At 48.7% G+C, this 22014-nt stretch overlaps 6 protein-coding genes and 1 non-coding gene across 7 annotated transcripts; 2 read left to right on the top strand and 5 right to left on the bottom strand.

Moving 5' to 3' along the window:
* Positions 1 to 10: 10 nt before the first annotated feature.
* EV420DRAFT_1520232 (AMP binding protein) lies at positions 11 to 2706 on the bottom strand. The gene is made up of 12 exons (XM_060472150.1): positions 2301 to 2706; positions 1912 to 2249; positions 1838 to 1858; positions 1778 to 1786; positions 1374 to 1638; positions 1242 to 1321; positions 827 to 1189; positions 758 to 767; positions 599 to 701; positions 428 to 549; positions 345 to 375; positions 11 to 292 (listed from the first exon to the last, which is right to left on the bottom strand). Exons 1-12 carry the CDS (start codon positions 2581 to 2583, stop codon positions 223 to 225), a joined length of 1695 nt encoding a protein of 564 aa, XP_060335127.1. The 5' UTR covers positions 2584 to 2706; the 3' UTR covers positions 11 to 222.
* A 185-nt stretch (positions 2707 to 2891) lies between these two features.
* Positions 2892 to 2984, bottom strand: EV420DRAFT_t80. Its single transcript has one exon. It is a non-coding gene; the product is annotated as a tRNA-Ser (tRNA).
* A 90-nt stretch (positions 2985 to 3074) lies between these two features.
* Positions 3075 to 4312, top strand: EV420DRAFT_1520223 (histone-fold-containing protein). The gene is made up of 5 exons (XM_060472149.1): positions 3075 to 3205; positions 3264 to 3342; positions 3398 to 3404; positions 3453 to 3571; positions 3629 to 4312. The coding sequence occupies exons 1-5, from the start codon at positions 3083 to 3085 to the stop codon at positions 4069 to 4071; spliced, it is 771 nt and encodes a 256-aa protein (XP_060335126.1). The 5' UTR covers positions 3075 to 3082; the 3' UTR covers positions 4072 to 4312.
* An 85-nt stretch (positions 4313 to 4397) lies between these two features.
* On the bottom strand, positions 4398 to 6430 carry EV420DRAFT_1638730 (mannanase; the record flags this gene model as incomplete). Its single annotated transcript, XM_060476871.1, has 14 exons — positions 4398 to 4494; positions 4553 to 4576; positions 4625 to 4815; positions 4868 to 4876; positions 4935 to 5001; positions 5062 to 5211; positions 5278 to 5384; positions 5442 to 5532; positions 5580 to 5591; positions 5646 to 5697; positions 5750 to 5850; positions 5904 to 6005; positions 6060 to 6267; positions 6325 to 6430. 14 exons carry the CDS (start codon positions 6428 to 6430, stop codon positions 4398 to 4400), a joined length of 1317 nt encoding a protein of 438 aa, XP_060335125.1.
* A 442-nt stretch (positions 6431 to 6872) lies between these two features.
* Positions 6873 to 8229, bottom strand: EV420DRAFT_1638729 (thiolase-like protein; the record flags this gene model as incomplete). The annotated part of the gene is made up of 3 exons (XM_060476870.1): positions 6873 to 7873; positions 7930 to 8088; positions 8130 to 8229. 3 exons carry the CDS (start codon positions 8227 to 8229, stop codon positions 6873 to 6875), a joined length of 1260 nt encoding a protein of 419 aa, XP_060335124.1.
* Positions 8230 to 8641: 412 nt separating this feature from the next.
* Positions 8642 to 13795, top strand: EV420DRAFT_1109577 (S-adenosyl-L-methionine-dependent methyltransferase). Its single transcript, XM_060465873.1, has 21 exons — positions 8642 to 8774; positions 8823 to 9034; positions 9085 to 9532; positions 9584 to 9842; positions 9894 to 10418; positions 10466 to 10605; positions 10659 to 10910; positions 10968 to 11313; positions 11374 to 11665; positions 11715 to 11808; positions 11863 to 12026; positions 12087 to 12127; positions 12179 to 12384; positions 12436 to 12706; positions 12760 to 12773; positions 12824 to 13066; positions 13115 to 13155; positions 13207 to 13254; positions 13304 to 13398; positions 13449 to 13556; positions 13611 to 13795. The coding sequence occupies exons 2-21, from the start codon at positions 8893 to 8895 to the stop codon at positions 13731 to 13733; spliced, it is 3852 nt and encodes a 1283-aa protein (XP_060335123.1). The 5' UTR covers positions 8642 to 8774; positions 8823 to 8892; the 3' UTR covers positions 13734 to 13795.
* Positions 13735 to 20593, bottom strand: EV420DRAFT_1520202 (putative polyketide synthase; the record flags this gene model as incomplete). The annotated part of the gene is made up of 13 exons (XM_060472148.1): positions 19870 to 20593; positions 19168 to 19815; positions 18783 to 19107; positions 18543 to 18727; positions 17258 to 18489; positions 16837 to 17209; positions 14748 to 16748; positions 14680 to 14708; positions 14538 to 14649; positions 14378 to 14513; positions 13914 to 14326; positions 13794 to 13837; positions 13735 to 13759 (listed from the first exon to the last, which is right to left on the bottom strand). Exons 1-13 carry the CDS (start codon positions 20521 to 20523, stop codon positions 13735 to 13737), a joined length of 6177 nt encoding a protein of 2058 aa, XP_060335122.1. The 5' UTR covers positions 20524 to 20593.
* Positions 20594 to 22014: the final 1421 nt, after the last annotated feature.

Here is a 22014-nt window from a genome sequence, read left to right as displayed (position 1 = left end):
CCGGAACTGATTTATGGAAAATCGAGAGTTGAGAATTCACTTATATATCAAATAGTAGTAACTCGCACGCTACATCGATATTCCTCGTATTTCTGCCATTATAGCAAGACCCATTGCATTTGCTGGTGACTTTCGCGCGCGCATAACACTCAAAGTGACTCATCCAAAACGGAGACTAATTAACATGTTATACAGTACCCAGAGGAGCCAAGAATATAGGTATCACAGCCGACTCCGTACCTCCTTCTTCGCCAGATCACGCAGCTGCCGTCGAAGAATCTTCCCCGCAGCACTAAGCAGGTATCCATATCAACGGGTGCATCGTACAATCATCGTACACTCACCTTTTAGGTATAACATCGATTGTCAAAACGCCTATGATAAACGTCACTCATGACAAATACGAGTGGAGGCTTTGGAAACGTACCTCCACGCAAATACTTATGCTTAGCCACTTTGGACTCCATCCATTTGGCTATCTTCGCCCCCAATTCCACCTTTTGCGCGTCGGTCCTCAGTTCTTCGGGGTGCGTGGGTACGACATATGCCCTGGCGTGGGTATTAAATAGAATACGCGGGGTAAGGGTTAAGGAATTACCTCGGTAGCTCGGTAGCCTGTGCGGCGTCTTCAATACCAATTACAGCTACATCAGCCACTCCCGGATGACTGAGAAGTACACTCTCTAGCTCTGCCGGAGGAACTGAGAGTAATACTATAGATTTAGCTAATGGACACGATTTTCGGTGCAAAACTTGCCTTGGAATCCCTGGTTGTATTGTGGAAGTCAGTCCGACCTCGAGACTTCCTAATGAAGCCAAACCTCACCTTATACTTGATCAATTCTTTCACTCTATCGACGATGAAGAAATATCCCTCATCATCCCTGATAGCAATGTCACCTGTCTTTAACCACCCGTCCTTCGTAATGGTGTTCGTAGTCGCGGTCGGATTGTTGATGTATCCCTTCATCACCGTAGGCCCTTTGATCCACATCTCTCCTGTCTGAGCATCACGACCATCTTCGTCAACAATTCTGGATTGCAGATTAGGTAGGAGCAAGCCTATGCTCCCTGCCTTTCGTACTGCATCGGCTACGGGTAGTAGATGTGTTACGGGTGAAAGTTCAGTCATGCCGAAACCTTGTATAACCGACCCATTCACGTTGAGCGACGGAAGTCGAGCGGTGACCTGCATATGATTTCAACGAAGAAGGCCGAGATGGGTCTCTTTCGCCACCCACCTGGTTCGTCAATTCAGGGCCCAACGGAGCAGCTCCAGATGTCAACAACTTCAACGACGAAAAGTCGAATTTCTCCACCACTATAGAGATGAGTGAGACCCTGCAATTTTGGGGTTAACAGGACGACCTTACATGGATGCCGAGAGAGGAATACTGCTATGGGTGGAACAAGCATGACAATTTGAATCTTGTATTTCTGAATGTCTTGGCAAAATCGCAGTGGGTCAAAGCGCTCTTGGATGACGCTAGTATGACCGAGTTTTTGTGTGAGAAAGAGGATGATGACAGCGCCGTAGATATGATACATAGGTAGGAAACCGAGATGCATGTTCCCAGAACCATGAGCCCACACTGCGGCCAGCATGTCGATCTCCGAAGTAAGATTTTGGTGTGTAGTCTGAGAAAGGAGTTAGTCCACAACATATTTATTGAATCAATAAGTCGTTGGAAAGAAGAATGCGAGGTAGCGAAAGAGCGATCAAGTCTGAACTTGATGATAGCTACGATTGCAGAGATATGAAAAGGCCTGGGCTTACCTCAACACCCTACCGGATCTTTAGTATGTGATGAAATGCACATCAAGGGACAAGACGCACCTTCGGTTTACCGGTTGTTCCCTGTTTCATCGTTGAGATTAAACTGAATGCCGTAATGGAAGGTCGATGCTTACTGAACTATAACACAACAGGGCAGTCTCATGCGCACGCTTCCCATCAAATTTCTCCTCCCCTTCCAGCGAGCCGATTCCGAGCAAATCTTCCATGTGCATTAAAGATGTACGGGGAGCATCTGGACCACCCGCCCACTTTAGTCCCCTTCCAAGAACGATAATCCTCGCAGTGGCTTCATCAGCTCCCACACCAATTTCCTCGAACATCGCGCGTACAACAGGCAGGCTGTCTTCGGGCGCAAATATCAGCCGTGCCCGGCTATCCGTGTACTGATGTGCAAGCTCATGGCTAGTGTAAGCGTTATTAGCCAGCGTGCACCTCAGACCGGCGGAGATTGCTGCAGCAGGCTTCAGTCGATATAAGCGCTATCTACGCGTGGAGGACGCACCACCGAGAAGGACGACAGGATAAGAGAGTGCATTGGGCGAGAACACAAGAACCGTATCCCCTCGTTTCGTACCGTGATGTCGAAGACCGTATCCAAGAGAAAGACACAGGGAGCGCAGTTTCCTTCGAGTTAAAACAGTCCCAGTAGCAGAGTCGATGAAGACAGGTAAATCAGCGGGGTGACCACCGATGAGTTTACTATCCTTGCTCTTGTGCAGAAGATGGGTGAAAAGGGAGCGATTGACGATAGGAACATCAGGAAAGGGGGAGTTGTAGGAAGTCATTCTACGTGCCTACGAAAACTTTTCGGCGCCGACCTTTATAGTTCAGAAGCATCATGTCTGATATTTAAATGCCCTGATGCGTGGCCGGATCGGAGGTCAATTGAATAACCGAATAGATACCCAATTTGAGAATCACATGGCGTTTGGGGTCGCATCTTCAAATAAAAAACGACGGGCCACGGCTCTGTGTTCGACATTACATCCTCCACGCAACTGTATTCGAACATAGCTGTATGTAGTGCCAAGCGCTCGCTGCTCGCCACTAAACAAAGAGGAAAAAAATACAAAGATAGCCAAGTCTGCAAAAGCGACACCAGCAGGATTTGAACCTGCGCTCACATAGTGAAACAGATTAGACAAATGATTCGAATCTGTCGCCGTAACCACTTGGCTATAGTGCCCTGATTAAATGTTAACCAGAATATTACATCGCACGAGATAGGTACTTGGCATCAGGACAAAACTCTCCCGTTTTTACTTCCTCTCCCGATCCTCCATCATGCCACGCAAAGAAACAAACACGAGCTCCATCACCGCTCAGGCCCAGCAGGATGCCGTTTCCGACGGTATCGAGAACTTTGAACTCCCGAAGAGCTTGATAACCAAAATTGCGCGGTCGGCGGTTAGTCTGGCTACCCACTTTCACTTGTCTCTTTGCTTAGTGAATTTCCTCGTGACAGATTCCTGAAAATGCTAAGCTCCAGAAGGAAACGATTCTATCGCTTGTGAAAGGATCAACAGTATTCATTAACTATCTCGGTACGTTACCTGACACGGTCCAACGACGCGTCCTGACTGGGGCTCGCATTTGTAGCTGCTACGTAAGTACACTAATTCTCACGCGTTTTCTCGTATCTCATCCTCTTTAGTGCTCATGACGTTGCTCTATCGAAGCAACACAAGAGTATTAGCGCAACGGACGTCCTTCGTGCCCTCGAAGTCATGGAGCTGGGTGATCTAGTGCAGAATCTTCAGGAGGAACTGCAAGGTATGCTTCCGTCTTCTCCCATTTCTGTCGTAATCTCTGACAATGTCGAGGTTTTAGTATACCGCGAGCTCAGCAAAACCGATAAGACTAAACGAGCTACATCCTCTGTCGCTCCGGTTCCCCGCACTACACCAGGTATCAAGCTAGTAGGGTCTGTCTCTGCTCCGGCGCCAACCGTACCTACTATCAAAATCAAAGGCAAGGAGAAAGCCACTACGCCATTCACGTCGACACCGTTAGAAACTCCTCCTTCTGAATCAATATCAACGGGTCCCATAGCTATGGATGTGGACCAAGAGGTGGTGGAAGAGGAGGAAGAAGAAATAGCTGAGGAAGAAGAAATTGTTGATGAAGAACAGGAAGAAGACGAGGAAGAGGAGCTGCAGGATACCGTCGCACTCGAGGAGGAGGAGCTCAGGAAAGATGCAAAGGGGTTGGATGATACTGTCGGCCTTCACCGTCCTGAGGTGCCGCAAGACGATGATAAGATGATGGAGTGATGATAAGTCTCATTTCTCATATCTATCTTATTTGTTTTGTAAGTTCTCGTCTGTAACATTATTTGATTTTAGAATATCTTGAACTGGCTCTCTCAGGCGTAATGGCTTCATACATTATGCCCCGTTACTCCACCGACGCACTTTGTCAAGTATCTCCGCGGCCTATTTTATTGACGGCCGTTGCAATTGATTCCATGAAGCAGCACTGAAGTGCTTCAAATTATATTTCCAGAAGTCGTTGTGTCAGGTTCAGTCATGAAAACAGTGTTATACCATTCACTGGGCTACATTCAACTATATTCAAAGCAGAACCATTTTACCTTACTTTACGCTCGCGCTTTCAATGCAGCCGCATAAGAGGTTTCCAGGGCATATACGGGATCGTCAGGATAAATGGCGTATCCGTCGTCCGGAGTAGCCCCACTATGTCAATCGAGTTTAGTCCGAGTAATTCCATCGAAATTTTCGACGCAGAACGTACGATGATAAGTAAGAACCAGCTTGCCTGCAAAGGCTTAAATTTTTTCACAACGTGAAAGAGACCGCTTCTTACCAGATAAGAGCACCAGTGAGACCCGAAGAGACAATTTCCTGATACCAGGCGTCATAAACAGTAGCTTGATTGGTGGTAACTCCAAACTCCTCCATGATCACAGGCTTTCCTGCAGCGGTCATTGAGGTTGCATGATCAGCGATCCATTGTGTGCCCCATCCCTGAGGGTCGCTGGTTTGACCCCAGCTCATCTGTTATCTTATGACACCGAGTCGTGGTCACTGTTAGAGGAAATGGACGTACAGGATAGGACTAGAAACGCAAAATTTGAGCAAGAGAGCTCAGGTATTCTCTCGATAAAGGCACGCACGTGGAATGTACCGAAATCAATGCTACTAATGGCCAAATTTGCATCAAAGTCGATGCCTTCGCTACCTCTGAAACCAAAAGTATTAGTTTAGTTTACGTAGGAACGTAATTCGATAAAAAGCGCGTACTGATATGGATAAGTCGGTGCATTAGGTTCGTTATAGAATCCCTCGTCTCCTATCGCGACTAGATGGTTAGGATCGATCGACTTGATGTACGTTGAAATCATCGCAGCCCATTTTGTGATGGTCGTTGTAGTACACGATCCAGAAGTCGCCCTATTCACAAACATAGATGTTCAGCGGCCAGAATTCCAGGATATTCAACTTTCATAGTAAGCGTACCCAGTACTTCCCCTGCACCTAGGTTCATTTGCAAGTTCCCAGGCTAAAATAGTAGGTTCGTTCACGTAGCGCGAGACGAATGTCTTGACATAGTACATGTAAGCAGACTTCAGATACATGTTCAAACAGTGACAATAAAAATTAGCAATTCTGAGATCACTTACTATGACACCACAGTCGGTATAGAATAAATCGTGCGCAGAGCCAGGTCCGAGGATTTGGTTAACGTATACGTCCATTCCTCCATAGTCGGACCTAGGATGCGCCGTTAGTATGGAAGGACTTTATGGCAGCACCTTTACCAGTTGTTCGTTCTAATAAACGAAATCACGCAAAATTCTTATTGTAAGAAAAAAATAAGAGCAGACAAAGTAACAATAAGCTTTATACCGTGCGCAGCAGCAGCAGCGACGACAGCATCTAAGTAGACCATGGGTTAGATGTTCTTTATTTCGGCCATGCCTGGACGCACCAAAGTTTTGAAGACCTGTAGGACCAGTGTTGACGGTTGGTGTACTTCCGGACCAACTCTGGTAATAAATCCCGTTAGGAGTTGTTACCTCATTGAAGCCCCTAGAAGTGCAATGCTCGTTAAGAACATCGTAATATCCTCTACGCAAGCTTACAATGTACGGACGACGGTGGCACCTGTAGCCGCGATGTCTGCGAAGGCTACATTCATATCAGAAGTACTATAGCCCATCAGCCCGACCCAGTACGAGTTGGCGCTGTCAAGATTTACATTAAAACATCACTGATCACACTGGCGATGTAAACCTTACCCAATAACAGTGAATTTGGCACCGTTGAGACGGAACTGTGTGCCGGAGGTTGTCACAAAACCGGTAGAAGATGGCGCGGAAACCGTAGTCGAAGTAGCAGTGGCAGTTGTGTGAGAAGTAGAAGAAATGGTTGTTGAAGTGGCCGTTCCGGGCAGACATTGGTAATACCAATCATTGAGAACTGTACAAACTGTACCACTAATGCAAGCTATCATTATGGAATCAACTTATGTCCGATATTCTGAATGATTGTGAAAGCACGAACTGGTCTCTCCTGTCCATCCGATACCGCCACATTGACCCCATTCAGGAACAGCAGCGAACGCGGAATGCAGAACTGCACCTAGAGACAGGAAAGCCAGCAGATGCATCTTCCAAGTCAACACTCACTTCCCGTAGTGGGATTTATATACCAAAGCGCTGGCTGGATAAATTTCGCGATTGCGGGAACATACTTCAGGTACCCAGTATGTTACTCCCCATCACATTCATTGCTCTGTTTCCCATAGGAATTTCATCAGCGAAGTAGCGCCGCCTTAGAGAGAGATTGGTATAAAGTGAATACTACAGAGAACAATGGATAGACGCGTGATGAGTATAGGCGAAAATCATCCGAATCAGACGTTCCGCTAATGGACACTTGCTGATGCAGGTGAATCTTCGAGCCAGCAACGGAGAAATTAGCCGCGATGTCGACATCAATGTCTCGACATGCCATCTGTCTCGACGAATTCAGGAATGACCTTGACAGAACCAACGTCGGTGTAAGAAAACGCTCATTCCGTTCGCCCTGCATATTCGCTACGAAACCTGCTACATGAAGTTATCCATGAACACCGGGTGCACGACGCATGGTCCTTTGTCATGATCGCGGGGAAGGCGAACTCGTGCGCATCCTTCCATATGGCTGGCATCAATCATGAGGGACTGCATAGTATGATATTCCCTGGAATAGTCGACCACACGCTGGAACAATCCGTCGTAGACCGTCCTCGTCGAGAACGTTTTCTGCTGTGAGCTGGACTTCGTGACCGCAGCGATGTAGCGGTTGATGGTAGGAAGGGCACGAGTGAATTTGGTGAGGGTGGCAGCTGCAGACTGGAGACGGAATTCGTCATGGGCATGCGAGATCTGCTCATTCGAACCTTCTGCTCGCGAGCTGACGCTGAAAGTGCCCGCGTCCCCGGTCAAAGTGATCACCGTCACGACAATGCGCGTAATGGACTCGTCATATACCAAACCGTGCATGAACTTGATAGCCCGGAGGATCGCCTGTTTGTCATTAGACTCAGAACCCAGATGAATACGAGTCAAGTCGATGCCAGCAAACAACTGTTCCAGATACACGGAAGCAGGACATAAAGCTATCCCTGCAACCCGATGTCCCATAATTGAGCTCGCCAATTGACTGATAAGCGTCTCAAAGATGGACGTAAACGTTTCGACGACATTGATTCTGTTGGCGTCGACGCCCGTGTTCTCCAATAGCTGTTTGAAGAGCGTGATCTGGGTGGGAGCATGAGGACGAGTGATTGAGTGAGCCAGACCACTCTGGTTGACTTCGATGCCTCGGATGAGACGCCAAATGTTGTCGTTTTCGGCAATAGTGTCGGACAGACGCTTCAAGACGAATATCCCGCAACCTTCACTTCGGGAAGCGAATGCATCGAATGCTTTGCATTGTCCAGTTGGGCTCAGGAAATGGCCTCGATCGAGTCCTGGTAGGAAGGGCACAAGAGAATTTGGTGAAGGCTTTCTAGGATTCGGAAAGTGGTGAAGGAGAAATATCCTAGATCCCAGGAGAACGGTCGACGCTTTAAGACGAGGGTGATTTATAGCATCACTCATGCACAGCTCTTCCAATCAGCACTTCCATCTGCCATAGCGAAGGAGAGGTCTACAATTTGAGTTACGTCCTTGTCCTGCGTAACCAGTCCCGGAAACTCCTGGGCTCTAGCATGAACCGGGGGCGTTGTTCCCATCAATAGGTGATTTTTTAAAAATGATTCATTATACGAATACTGCGTAACTATCAGCAGTGGTAAGGAGGAGAGAATGAATGACACGTACCTCCTATGTACCCGATTTCCGACGCAATGTCGCTCGCCTCTGCTTCCATCTGGTCTGCCCGCCTCTTAGCACTGGACATCAGATGCATCATCTCTGACATGATGGTGGCGTTGTGTACTTCATGGCACCGTGAGAAATGCCAACGATGCTTGTCATTGCATCGACGACGCAGAGATCAATCGCAACTTTATGCAAAGGGGACAATTTCCTTCTATCTTCGTGTACATCCAAGGCGAAGGTCATGAGGAGCCGTCGAGTCGTAAAGAGCAAGGACGGAATGGTGTTGGTGGTTCGTGGTGGTTCGTGTAAAACATGCATTCATCGGGTGTCGCGGTTTGAATTTTGCCCTTGTTCTTTTACGACGAACCTTGTGCGAGGCTTGCTCTGCTGCAGTAGTTGACAATGGGCAGGCCCCGCCTCATTCCTTACGTAGAGCTCCCCTCACGGTCCCAGCCAGCAACCCCAACATCGGCTAGCCCACGTCGAGGTCGACTTCAAGCCACAAGGTTGGGGAAGAGATCTCCCGAAATCAGGTCTAGCCCTCCTAGCTCACCAATGAGAACCATTTTTCAATCACCAAATGCTTCTCCAAAGAAAAAAAGACGCGTAGAGTCACCCGCTTTCGATGACGAAGAGTTAGCTAGAGTGTGTATTCCTTGTTGCGGCGCCATAGATAACTCAACGCGTTTCTAGATGTCTACAGTTTTTGGGCTACGACAATCTCCGACTGTTTCTGATTTTGACGTGAGTCTGTGAATATAATATGCTAGTGGTTCATCATGAAGTGGTCATACAGTTTCACACACGAGGGCAAGGGCTCCGCCTGTCTCCTACGGTTTCGGACTTCTTTAACAACAATGGAGCAGGCCCATCGACAGCGGCCACCATGTCGGGAACAACTTTGAGTGCGCTGTCGCATTTCTCGCATCGGCCTATTCTTACCTCATATAAATAGACGACAACCTGCAACGGGACCTATATCAGATGAACGTCCTTGATGCAAGCGCTACGACATATCAATTTCAAGACGAAGAATTTGACGAAACAGATGGGATCGCCATTCCCGGCGAAATAGAACCCGACTGTGACCAAAGCGACAACGATGTACCTGTTCGAATTCTGGATGATTTTGTTATATACGACGATCAGCAAAATATCGTCGGCATCGAAGCACTTAACACGCTTACTCTTCCTCTTAAGAGTGGGAAAAAAGGCAAGAACAAAGCAACACGAACGTTCCGTGCAAGCGGGATTGTCAGAGCTAAGGAGGTCGAAGGTCCTGAAGATGACATTGATCATCTTTCGGACCTAGATGAGGGAGAGTCGGTTATGCGCTTGCGATTGGGGTGTATCTTGGACTTCAATGTTCATCACTTTTCCGAGAAAACGCAACAGCTAGACGGGTTAATATACTAATCTTCACGTGTCTTTGTTATCTGACCTGAGCATTCTAGGAACATATATATCTGTACAGACATGGCATGGTATATCCTGCATGTACCTTCCGACATTTATGCACCTTTTTTCCGCGACTTTTTTGTGAAACATCGCGTCGCCCATCAAGTGGCTTCTCATGCATTGCAAGATAGAAGGGCTACGTACGAAGACTTTGTCACTTCTTTGGGCGATATACATGAGAGCACAGAGTGTGTCTCATCTCAGGCTGTCATTGGGCGTGATATAAATATTGGTGATGTAGTATCTGACGACACGGTTTGTGGACTACAACCTTTTTGTAATCTCAACTTCTCATTAACCTTTCAGATTCCATATTTAATCGGCACGCTACCCGTTATATGTGCAAATGCCGATGAACGCCTCAAAACAGTGCCCCTCATCAAGCACTTCTTTGAAGCCGCTGGCACGAGTATCGAACTTTTTGACGACGGAGATTCATCCTACGCATCTATCGACACGCCTTCTTCTGATGAAACGTCCGAATCTCTTAGCGACAGAGCGATGACACCCTCTTCGACAACGTCGTTTCCGAGGTCCAAAGCGAAAAAGAAATCGCCCGAACCCCGCAAATTGCCTTCAAACAAGGAGAAAGCTGTTCTCATGCGCAGGGCAACAACGGTCGTTACGCCCATTGTGGGCTCTATAGCTGAAAAGCTTTACCGCCGAAACAGGATGGAAGTTGCGGGGACGCTGGAGCAAGATGAAGCGCCGCTTAAGGAAGTTGAAGAGAATGTTAAACTCCACTATGACAATCCTGAAAAGATCATCTGGGGAGAGCGAATCGCCAAGCATCATTATGCTACTGTACATCTCGATGGCGTGGAGTATCAGGTTCGTCATTTCTTCTTCTCTCTTCCTGTCTCATCTGTTCTTCATAGGCAGGAGACGTTATCATGGTCCTGCCGCCGAACATCTCATCCTCCAATGCAAAGCCTAGTACTGACGATGGTGAGAAGAGAGCCGAGGATGGTAAATCTCTTCCTCCGCTATCGAAGAATACCTTCGGAAATCGATACTGGTTAGTACCCCTCATCCAAGACTTCGAGGATTGACATGTACGCTGCGTACTAGGTTCTGTCGTATTTGTTATTTCTTCTACGATGAAGAGGACAAGACTAAGAAGTTTCACGGGCATTGGTCTGAACACGGCAGCAGAACACTAATGAAAGAAGTTGCTCATTCGAAGGCCCTTTTTCAGATGAAGACATGCGATGACAGTCCTATCGCATCCATCATCCGAAGAGTGGATGTCAAGATGCTAGGGGAACGTGACAATGAGTACCTCGATGACGGCGATCCCGAGTCCACGGATTATTTTTGCAGGTATGAACTTCTTTCCGTGATGAATGCACCTCTTTTGACGATGTTTTATGATCCCAGTCTTGTCTGGGACAATAAGCAACATGAATTTACAGATCTTCCATCTATTGAGGAGGTGCTGGATGCAACGTCATATCAGCCTCCGCACCTCAAATGCTATCCATGCGCGCTCAAAGCCCGAGAAGATGCTCATGGAATGGCTAGCCCTACCAAAGGTGGTGTCACCCATTACGGGATAGACTACCACATTCACGACTGCGTATATGTCCGCAATGAAGACCCTGATGTCCTGCTTTTGAGTATTGGACAAGTACGCTCTATCAATATCGACAAGGAAGAAGTGAAGGTCGTGTATCTCGGTCGCTACAATGACCATGAGTCTACGACAGACCCCAATCAAGAGGAGGTGCGACTAAGCCATACCTCTCTTTACGCGAATGTTTGTTGACGGTAACTTTCTGTTTAGCGTCAATTATTCATGAGCCAGAGGACGCAGTCCGTAGCCGTCAGGCAGTTACAAGGCCTTTGTTTTGTCAAGCACTTGGTCAATGAGGCAGCTATCAGATCATGGATCAAGCACGATGACCACTTTTACTTGAATCAAGTTGAAGATTCCGAAGGGGGACTCATACCCCTTTCTATAAAGTCGTGGAAAAAATGCAAACATGGCTGTTTTGACGACCACGAGCAGGAACTCCGCGATACACGACGACTACGGGATCGAAACTCTCCCCTTCGTGGTTTGGAACTCTTCAGTGGTGAGCCTAGTGTAATTTCATAATTCGAGTTTTCATGGCGCTTTCGTAGGTGCTGGTGGACTGGGCACGGGCATGATGTTTTCAGGTTTCGTTGAAACGAAATGGGCTGTTGAGCTTTCACCATCGGCTGCCCAGACATACAAGTATGCTAGCTGCTGTCACGTTCTTTTTGTTGCCTCATTGCCATCCCTACCTAGGTGTAATCATCCTGATACTATTGTCTACGATCAAGATGCGAACATCCTTTTGGATCATGCTGTGCAAACCGAACACGGAAAGTACCCTCGTAAACTTAAATCTTACGACGGCACATACTTGGAGAACATGCCAAAGAAAGACGAAGTTGAGTTCATCTATGGAGGTGCTGACTTGGACTTTAACACTTGGAGGCATGAAACTGTACTGATTCAATATTCTACAGGTCCGCCCTGCCAGTCTTTCAGTAAGGCGAATCATAACCCAGTAAGTCGCATTCATATCTCTACGCAGTCGCATCTAAGTGAATTCGGTCAGAAACCGGACGATATCAGATCGACGTTACCAATGGTTATGCTGGCTTATACAGAATGGTACAAACCTCGATATTTTCTTTTAGAAAATGTTGCGGGCATGTTGACGGCTCGACTGGGAGCACAATCCGCCTCACATGGTCGCTCCTTAGTTGGTGGGATGGAAATGGGGGTTCTTAAGCTCATCCTCAGGATTCTGACATCGTTAGGGTAAATTTCGACTTTTCTTCAGTTCGTAGATTATATTTAAGCACGTTGAAGGTATCAGGTGCGCGTAAAGATTCTTCAGGCCGGCGCATACGGTGCTCCTCAACAGCGCAACCGGATTCTCATCTGGGGAGCCCAACGAGGGTTGCCCTTACCTGAATTTCCCATTCCAACCCACGCTTTCCAAAGGCTAGCATTTAGGTGGAAGTTACCCAGTTTTGAAGGGGAATCGCTGTCTCGTGCAACAAGGTCTCGAAACCCAGAAGACGACCATCAGTGTGCGCCTCTAAAACCGATGACCGTTGACGAAGCTATTGGGGATCTTGTCAGTGCTTTTTCATATGCCTAATGCTTGTATTTTCTGATTCAAACATATAGCCTCCCTGGGATTGGTTAGTATGAGCTTTTCAGTATTATGTTCAAGCTTACACAATCTTTACAGGATCAACCCGCACAAGATTATCCATTCGAGCGATGACACAAAGAAAGAGACTCAGTGCAGGATCGATATTGGGATCAAACAGATTTTGGCTGTCACAAGTGTTACTCACAGAAAACCAGGCATTGATAATGCTGAATATATATTCTCGCCAAGGAACGCATATCAACGATGGATGCGCCAGGCAAACATGCCCACAGTCAATGATCATCACACCAAAACCTTTTCACAGCGGGTTGTGGAAGCGTAGGTTTTCCCCCGTTTTTCTTGGACTCAGCTAATTTCTTTTTACAGCTCCACCTCTGTTCCGTTGAAACCAAATGCAAATCAGAAAGGTGAGTATCTCCTTGTCCTCCCACATATCAAGTCCTTTTACTTGTATCCAGATATGAATCATCGTCTGTGTTCGAAGCATATGATAAATTCCAAATACGGTGGGACCAATCATCTTGACAATGACCTGTTATTAACACATTCTGCCAGTGTTTTATGGACGGCTTAATGGAAACGGGTACTTCCGCACTGCGATGACCCTCGTATCGCCTAACAGCAAGCATAGCGTATTGCTACATCCTCACGTGTGTATCCGATACAATCACAATCCAAGATACACTGACGCAAAATGTAGCAAAAAAGAATTATCAGCGTTCGAGAGGCTGCCCGAGCCCAAGGATTCCCCGACAACTACACTTTTTGTTCAATCAACAAGGCCAACTCGCAAAGCATGATTGATGATGTATGCCACTTACGTGCGCGCTTAGTCTCTATTTTCTGACATTCTTCTATATAGCAGTATCGCCAAATTGGAAACGCAGTGCCCGTGCCTTTGGCATTAGCACTAGGCAAGTCCCTTGGAGCCGCGCTCTTCAAAACTTGGAAGAAGAAAGATAGAGAGGGGAGTCCCTCTGTTTGATCTATTCGCATATATTTAAGATATACCTGGTTTCTTGGTTGTCTTGCAATCGAAATCAACTTAGACATCCTCGAAGTCGATTTGATACCCAGCAGATTATAGCTCTAGTTGCTTGTTACTTGCTCATCTTAAGTACTCATACAATATCCCCGTATCCGATACAATAGCCAATCGAATTACTAAAGGTTTGAACACCTCCACGGGGGAAGGAGTCAGCGTATCCCAACCGACGGTAGCATTCTTCGCGTCGCTCTGATCAACAAGCCATCTCGGAACATCAGCAACTCCCTCGGGATTGGAGCCTTCACTGGATCGGAGCAGAACAATAGGAGGACATACGCCCTGTGTCGCACAAGGGTCGTAATCCTTAAGCATCGCAGCGTTCATGGCGAACTGCTTCTTGATTAGCTGGCTGACTTCGGAGGCACTGCTCCGAGAATCAAACTGCACTGCAGCAGCGATCAGGTCTTTCGAAAGAGGGACGTGGTTGATGGGGTTGGGAGAGTCGATGAGAAGGATGCCCTTCACAATGATGCCTTGTTTCTGGAGTTGAAGAGCGGTCTCATAGGCAGCCACACCACCGAACGACCATCCTGTGAAGAAAAAATGAGATTATGACCAAGGAAAAGAGGAGAGAAGCTTACCTCCGAGCAAGAGTGGTCCCTTGGAAACTTGAGAGATGACCTTGGCGTACGCCTGGGACATTTCGACCACATTCTCCCAAGGCTGCGATGAAATGAAGTGCGGATTGTGAATCCCATAGATGGACCGAGCTAACGGCTGAAGGCGGGAGTAGTAATTGACTAAACCGCTACCGTCGTGGATCAAGAAAAGAGGAAGAGCGCCGTTGCCGGAATGGGTTTGGATGGAGGATGGGAGAGATTCGAGTTGTAGACTCTTGACAAGGTGAGACGCACTAGCATTATCGCTATCCAAGTTCTTCGACACAGAGATCGCCACCAACTTCTTCGCCGCCTGACGATGACGTTGTAGGTAGTCTTGAACAGAGCGAACCGTATTGCAGGTCGTGAAGAAGTCGCTTGGAAGATCTAGCCCCAGCTCGCTCTTCAGCAAATGAAGTGCCTCGATCGAGGTCAGCGAATCCAAACCGAGTTGCTCAAAGTCAATGTCATCCTTGATGTCATCGACACTGATGTCCAAAACCGTGGCAAGAACACCCTTAATGTCGGTCTCGTCGTCGACGGATAACTGGGTGGGCTCTGGAAGCTGATCGTCCGAAAGGAGCGTCGCTGGTAATGACGGAGCACTGGTCACGACACGAATAGTCGGAGACGACGGGATACTCGTAGCATGTGCCGGTCGGTTAGCCGCGACTTCACGAATGATATCCCCAGTCGTTCGGCAAGACGTCAGAGAGTGAGCGGAGAGATTGTACTCTGAGAAGGATTGTTGGAGCCGTGCAAAGATTTCGATGGACATGAGGGAGTCGACACCAATGGCTTCGAGATCTGTGGTAGTGGAAACGGAGGAAGGGCTGACGTCGCAAGTCTCGGCCACGATTGTGAGGACAGTGGACTCAACATTAGGCCCCTCCGGCTCGGAAGAACGGTGATGGTGTACAGTAGGACGACGAGCAGCAGCAGGAGCGGCAGGCTTAGGAGAGGGTTTGAGCACGGACGATTGAAGAGGCTTTCCTGCAGCTCTCGCAAGGAGGCGCGAAAACGCGTTGAGTTTAAGCCGCCGGAATTGCATACCTTTCATACAGGCCACAACCCGAGAAGGTTCTCCCTTTTGGCACGCCCACGCCTCTGCAAGAATCGCACCCTCGTTCTCCACCCACACGTTGCTGCAGTACACGACATATTCCGCGTTCGTATCGATGAATTCAGGAATGACCTTGACAGAGCCAACTTCGGTGCAGATAAACGCGTCATTCCGTTCACCCTGCATATTCGCCACGAAACCTGCCACATGAAGTAAAGTATCCATGAACACCGGGTGCACGACGTATGGTCCTTTATCGTGATCGCGGGGAAGACGAACTTGCGCGCATCCTTCCATATGACTAGCATCGATCGTGAGGGACTGCATGGTATGATACTCCTTGGAATAGTCGACCACGCGCTGGAACAATCCCTCGTACACTGTCCTCGTCGAGAACGTTTCCTGCTGTGAGCCGGGCTTCGTGACCGCAGCGATGTGGCGGTTGATGGTAGGAAGGGCACGAGTGAATTTGGTGAGGGTGGCAGCTGCAGACTGGAGACGGAATTCGCCATGAGCATGCGAGGTCTGCTCATTCGAACCTTCTACTCGCGAGCTGACGCTGAAAGTGCCTGCGTCCCCGGTCAAAGTGATCACCGTCACGACAACGCGTGCGATGGACTCGTCATATACCAAACCGTGCATGAACTTGATAGCCCGGAGGATCGCCTGCTTGTCAATAGACTCAGAACCCAGATGAATACGAGTCAAGTCGATGCCAGCAAACAACTGTTCCAGATACACGGAAGCAGGACACAAAGCTATCCCTGCAACCCGATGTCCCGTAATTGAGCTCGCCAATTGACTGATAAGCGTCTCAAAGATGGACGTAAACCCGTTCGTCGGAGACGGCTCCTGGACCCATTCATGCAGAAGGGCAGAATTGGACATAGTCCGCTTTGCATGAACTTCCACTCGAGAAACCTTTTCAACAGCCGCCTCCTCTTTGAAAGTGACCCAGAATCTCGACAACGCAAAAGGATACGACGGGAGACTAATGCACGACACATCAGGTACATGAGAGAACGTCTCTCTCCATGCAACGGGCACATTCGCTTGGTAGAGCTGAGCCAGAGTCGCCGTGAGCGTTGACCACGGGTCCTGCTGCTTTCGGATCGAACCAAGAAGTAGAGGTGCGCCAAGAGGTGCTGTGATCGCCTTGATCATCGGGAGGCATGTAGTATGGGGACCAATTTCCAACCACGCGTCAATTTTAGAGCACTCGGGTAGCGCCATTAACGCGTGAATTCCACGATCGAATTGGACCGGCTCGGCACAATGTCTGGAGAAATACTGTGCGTCGAAAACGGACGCGTCACCAGGGTGCACAACATCACCATGGACATTGGAGATGATGGGGATCGTTGGAGCTCTAAGTCACGTTCAGGGCAACTGCGTCGAGATCGTCAAGAATGGGCGCCATCGCCATGCTATGGTATCCAAATGGAACAGTAAGAAGAACGTTCTTGCAGTGGACTTCGGCATCCAAGTGCTCCTTCAATGCACGAAGCTGCTCCAATGGTCCAGACACGACACAATCAACGGGACTGTTGAAGCACGCAATGCTCAGTTTATCGAAAGCGGTCGCCTTCAAGATCTCCTGAAGTAATGATTGCGCTAGATTGACGGCAATCATGCTGGTTGACGAGACCGCACATTTCGTGACCATAAGACGCACACGGTGGGCAATGATGGTAAGAGCACCCCGCAACGATATGACATTGGCAATGACGAGCGCTGCATATTCCCCGAGACTGTGAAAGCATTAGCGTTGTCAAACATTGAGATGGAATCTAACATACCTGTGACCAACCACAGCCGTCGGTTTCACGCCCCATGACATCCACAGTTTAGCAAGCGCATACTCCAATGCGAAGATAGCCGTTTGATAGGCCTCAAATTCTTCCGTCTCCGTTAAACCCGTGCCGTCGGGTCCAGGAGCAATGATAGGCAATACACCGCAAAATCCGGATGCAGTAAGGAATGAATGGCATTCGTCAATGTGAGATTTGAAGATCGGCGATGAATCGTAAAGGACACGCCCCATCTCAACGTACTGAGCGCCTTGTCCAGAGAACACGAAAACGACCTTTCCATCTTGAGAGGAAGACTGAACAGATTTAGCTTTCTGCAGTTTCTCAATAAGCTCGTCCCTCGTAGAGGCAGCCACAGCAGTGCGATGCTCATAAAGCTGGCGACGACTCGTGGACGTGTAAGCAATATCCGCTAGTCTGAAGTCGGCGCTCTCCGAACTCTGGAGCCAGCTGATATACTTTGCTCGGAGTTTCTCCAGAGCGGTGTCAGTTTTTGCAGACAGACCGAAGACGAGAGGAATAGGTTCAAGTTGAACAGGCGAAGGACGAGCAAACTCCTCCACCAACGTGGCAGTGTTCGACCCCGCAGCACCGAAGTTATTCAACAGCGCCAATCTCGTCTGACCGCCGGGAGAAGGCTCCCAAGCAGTATGGACCCTGTCGATGATGGTGTTATCTGATTCTAATGGGGCAATGCGCGGATTTAGATCATGAAGGGAGATAAGACGGGGGATGGTACGGTGCGCCATCATGAGAAGTATCTTCGCAAGTCCTGCAGCACCAGATGCCGCCTCCAGATGTCCAATGTTTGCCTTCACGGACGTGATATGCAGTAGATTCTTCGCGCCGCGCTTCTGTGCAAATACACCACGGATACTCTCAAGCTCATTTGGATCTCCAGCTTGAGTTCCCGTTCCGTGAGCTTCGACAACATTGATTCGGTTTGCGTCGACGCCCGTGTTCTCCAGCAGCTGTTTGAAGAGTGTGATCTGGGTGGGAGCATGAGGATGAGTGATCGAATGAGCAAGGCCACTTTGGTTGACTTCGATGCCTCGGATGACACCCCAAATGTTGTCGTTCTCGGCGATAGCGTCGGACAGACGCTTCAAGACGAATATCCCGCAACCTTCACTTCGGGAATACCCATCGGCGGATGCATCAAATGCTTTGCATTGTCCAGTAGGGCTCAGGAAATGGCCTCGATCGAGTCCCAGGAACATCTAGAATCACAGAACATGAGTTAAAGTATAGAACTATGAGTAGAATGACTCACGTCTGGACTAGCGATCACGTTAACGCCGCCAACAATCGCCGCATTGCAATCCCCGTTCATGAGCGCACGCGCTCCTTGATATACAGCGACACCGGATGATGAGCATGCGGTATCTACGACGATAGACGGACCGCTAAGCTGCATCGAATAAGACAGACGTCCACTCAAGAACGCTTTCAAAGTGCCTATTCATACAGGGTAAGCAAATGATGGCGCACAAACCCGAGCAAAAGAGCTAACCAGTGCTATAGTACTCGTCAATATCGTCACGTAGATTCTGCAAGTAATCATAGTTGGCTACACCAATGTAACATCCGAAAGTATCCGGCTTGAATGAAGGAGTCGCATTGGGAACATAGCCGGCATCTTCCAGTGCCTCGTAAGTGGTGTGAAGCAGGACCCGCTGTTGAGGATCCATGCTCTTCGCCTCCCTGGGACTGATCTTGAAGAACCGGTTATCGAATTCATCAGCACCTTCGATGAAGTTACCGGTGTGAGCCTTCATCTGCCGCTTCGGATTCTTCGCCTCGTTATAGTCCGATACTTTGAACCGGTTCTCTGGGACCTTAAAGAATCATCCAGATGTCAGCGAATGACGATGAAAATGGAAACAAAGTTTAACTACCTCGCTAATCGTGTTGATACCTTGCTCCAATACTTCCCAGAGCTTAGAGACGTTGGGAGCTCCCGGCATATTGACGGCCATTCCAACGATAGCAATAGCTTCCTGCTTGCCTTTCAATTGACGCGGGGTCTTCGCGTCCAACGCCGTAAGATCGAGAAGTTTTACGCGTTCTTTGCGTAACACCCTTTCAAGACCACGACAGAGACCTGTTCCAGGCCCGACGTTAAGCAGCCGCAGAGATGCATCCTCGGGAAGGTCTCTGAGAGCACCGGATGTCACTAGGTCCCAGTTGACAGGTTGCGAAATGACCATGTCCACAACGAGCTCAACAAGCGACCCAGTCATATCCTTCTTCAATGCCTCCCCTGTGAATGTGGACCGGAAGGGAACATGGATGTCTGTGATTTGCGGGAATTGAATGCCCCTCCGAACAACGTCAGCGAGGATCTCATCCCGTGCTCCCGCCACATGAAGTGGCGCATGGTACAAGGTGTCGAGCGTCGTCTTATGCACAACAATACTAGCTCCGGACGAGTGTGCTGTAACATACTCCGAAAATGCGGACAGTGTATCAGGACGGCCTGATATAGTGACAGAATTAGCATCCATTGTTGCTGTGACATAAAGAGGGGATGGTTCAGCGACGGTCTGCTTGAATGATCAGTAAGGGGAATTTTTTAAAAATAGTGCAAAGGATCTGACCTTTGCAAAATCTGAGATCGCCACCTCTGCATCTTGTTTGCTCAATCCAAGGAACACAAGGCTCCAAGGAGAAGAGTATATGGCTTCAGGGAACGGACCCGAAAGTGTCGCGCGGCGGAAAATTTGGGCACGTACACCAATCCATATGGCCAGGCGATATGCTTCTACGGCCGTAGAGAGGAAAGAGACACTGGAAAACGAGGTAGCGACGACGGCGGCGGGCAATATCCCTGATGAAAATCCGAGGATGCCGACACCATGGACAGAGTTGGATTTCAAAACGTCGCTGAACGGGGTGAGAGACCCGTTGGAAGCAACTGAGGCGTCAATGTATGCTAGGTAGCGCAGCGTCTGTAAGAGGAAGAGTGTTGTGCCAGAAATGACTGCATTATGGAGATACCGTTCGGTGGGTAGAGCAAGGATGGACTCTTTCGTCTGGAAGTCTGACAGATCGATGTTAACTTGAGAGAGCTCTGTCGAAGAAAGCGTCTTCAATTCGGTATGGAGGGCCGCATGGCATGCAGCAAGGAGAACGGAGCCTGAAGGAGAAGAGGCATCGAGGAGAGCCTGCTGGCGCGCCTGAGGAGAGTTGGCGGCAGCAGTGCCTTGACCACCAAAGACAGGAATGTCAATACAAAAGGTGGTGGAGGCCATGTCTTACGGACCCAATGGTGAAGGTTCTAGTAGCGAGGACATAAGCTCTATATTAGCTGAAGATTTTAAATGAAATGAAATGGAGCAAGCGCACCTGCGGCAGCGTGGGGACCCATCAGAATAATCTCATTTGATCCGTGCAGCTTAACACTATACTCTAAATGTATTTAGTATCTGTCCTTGCTGCTATCCGCAAAACATGACTATTGGCGTAGCTCTGATCATTGGACTCTGAACCCTATCAAACGCAGGAAAATATTCATCAAATAATACTCCAGGACCCGTAGGGGTGCCCACTTTTTGCTAACCCGGTTTCCCGTCCGATGGTGATAGCGAGCGGGAGGACTTCAGAAGAAATCGAGCAGATATTAGGTATCAGGGATCCGGACCTTCGTGAAAAGCACCACAACGACTAGACTAAAATGAATATTCCTGGAGTTCTGAGAGAAATATGAGCGCGCGGGGCCCAATCGAGATACCATTAGATCCCATGACAGTTTAAGTACGAGCAAGAACGGAGTGAATACGATTTGTACTTGTTTGTCCGTCGTCCCCGATTCTTTCCGAAGAATGAGGAAACGACAGAGGGTGCCAAACTGTCTGGACAGGGGCTATACTCCGGGTTGGCTTAGCTAATTTGCGGTGATTGGCGAGCATGCGGCATGCTACGGCTGGCATGCCGGGTGGCTGAAAGTGATTGCCACTGTGGCTGAAAAATTCTGTCTTTCCGACTTCTCCCTATTGGTCTTTTTTTCTTTTTCTTTGAACTCTGCATTTCGTTAACCGCAACAAGTACACTAACTAGACGCGGTGGAGGTATAGGTCCTCAGGCAACTTCCTTCCCTCTTGTTCCATTTCCTCCGCTCATTCCTCTGCTTTCTCCTGATGTTTCGACGTCTGTTGTGGAGTAGAGTAACGGACTTTGTGGTGTTTTTGCGCCCTGATTGGGCTAATTGAGTTGGTTCTGCGCTTGGCCATGGCCGTGTGATGATTTGCGAGCGTTTCGTGTGTGTGTGTCATGTAGGTAATGCTCTCGTGATGTGGCAGGAGTGCGGTGACTAACCGTGCTCGTCTTCTGAGTCGTCTTCTTCTTTCTTCCACCAGTCTCCTTCAAGTTCATCTTCTTCCTCCTCCATTACTGGGGCCGGCCTAGGGTTTCGTGGTTCTCCTGCCCTAGTGAATGCACCCGTCTTCTCAATGAATTCACTCAGGGCTGAAATTCCGTCTCTGGTGCCCAGAATGTCTGGCAGGTATAGGGACCTCGACACTTTTCGGAGTGTTCCTCGCTCTGTCTCATAGAGTGGGCACTCGCGAATGATATGTTCGTGTCTGGTAGAGCTCGCCTATGTATCCATGTCCGGTTCTGCATTGTAGGACTCGGCTGTACGTCTCCCTCTTTTGCGCAAGGTCCAAGAAGTGACGTGTTGGCTTTAGCGATGGCGGGAGTCTATTTGCTGCGTATCGCCCCCGTTTCGGACTGGCCTCCCACAG

Source organism: Desarmillaria tabescens (assembly GCF_030435595.1).
Source record: "Desarmillaria tabescens strain CCBAS 213 chromosome Unknown EV420scaffold_7, whole genome shotgun sequence".
Lineage (NCBI taxonomy): Eukaryota > Fungi > Basidiomycota > Agaricomycetes > Agaricales > Physalacriaceae > Desarmillaria > Desarmillaria tabescens.
The sequence above is the reverse complement of the archived record's forward strand: the minus strand, read 5'-3'. Positions and strand labels throughout refer to the sequence as shown.

Bases quoted from the DNA above. Each gene is read 5' to 3' on its own strand.
- EV420DRAFT_1520232 (XM_060472150.1), bottom strand. From the start codon at position 2,583: ATGACTTCCTACAACTCCCCCTTTCCTGATGTTCCTATCGTCAATCGC. The intron at 2,250-2,300 runs GTGCGTCCTCCA...AGCCTGCTGCAG, and splicing joins TCCTGTCGTCCTTCTCGGTG to CAATCTCCGCCGGTCTGAGG. The intron at 1,322-1,373 runs GTAAGGTCGTCC...TCATCTCTATAG, and splicing joins ATTCCTCTCTCGGCATCCAT to TGGTGGAGAAATTCGACTTT.
- EV420DRAFT_1520223 (XM_060472149.1), top strand. From the start codon at position 3,083: ATGCCACGCAAAGAAACAAACACGAGCTCCATCACCGCTCAGGCCCAG. The intron at 3,206-3,263 runs GTTAGTCTGGCT...TCCTCGTGACAG, and splicing joins CCAAAATTGCGCGGTCGGCG to ATTCCTGAAAATGCTAAGCT. The intron at 3,572-3,628 runs GTATGCTTCCGT...TCGAGGTTTTAG, and splicing joins TCTTCAGGAGGAACTGCAAG to TATACCGCGAGCTCAGCAAA.
- EV420DRAFT_1109577 (XM_060465873.1), top strand. From the start codon at position 8,893: ATGCTAGTGGTTCATCATGAAGTGGTCATACAGTTTCACACACGAGGG. The intron at 11,314-11,373 runs GTGCGACTAAGC...CTTTCTGTTTAG, and splicing joins CAGACCCCAATCAAGAGGAG to CGTCAATTATTCATGAGCCA. The intron at 12,128-12,178 runs GTAAGTCGCATT...GAATTCGGTCAG, and splicing joins GTAAGGCGAATCATAACCCA to AAACCGGACGATATCAGATC.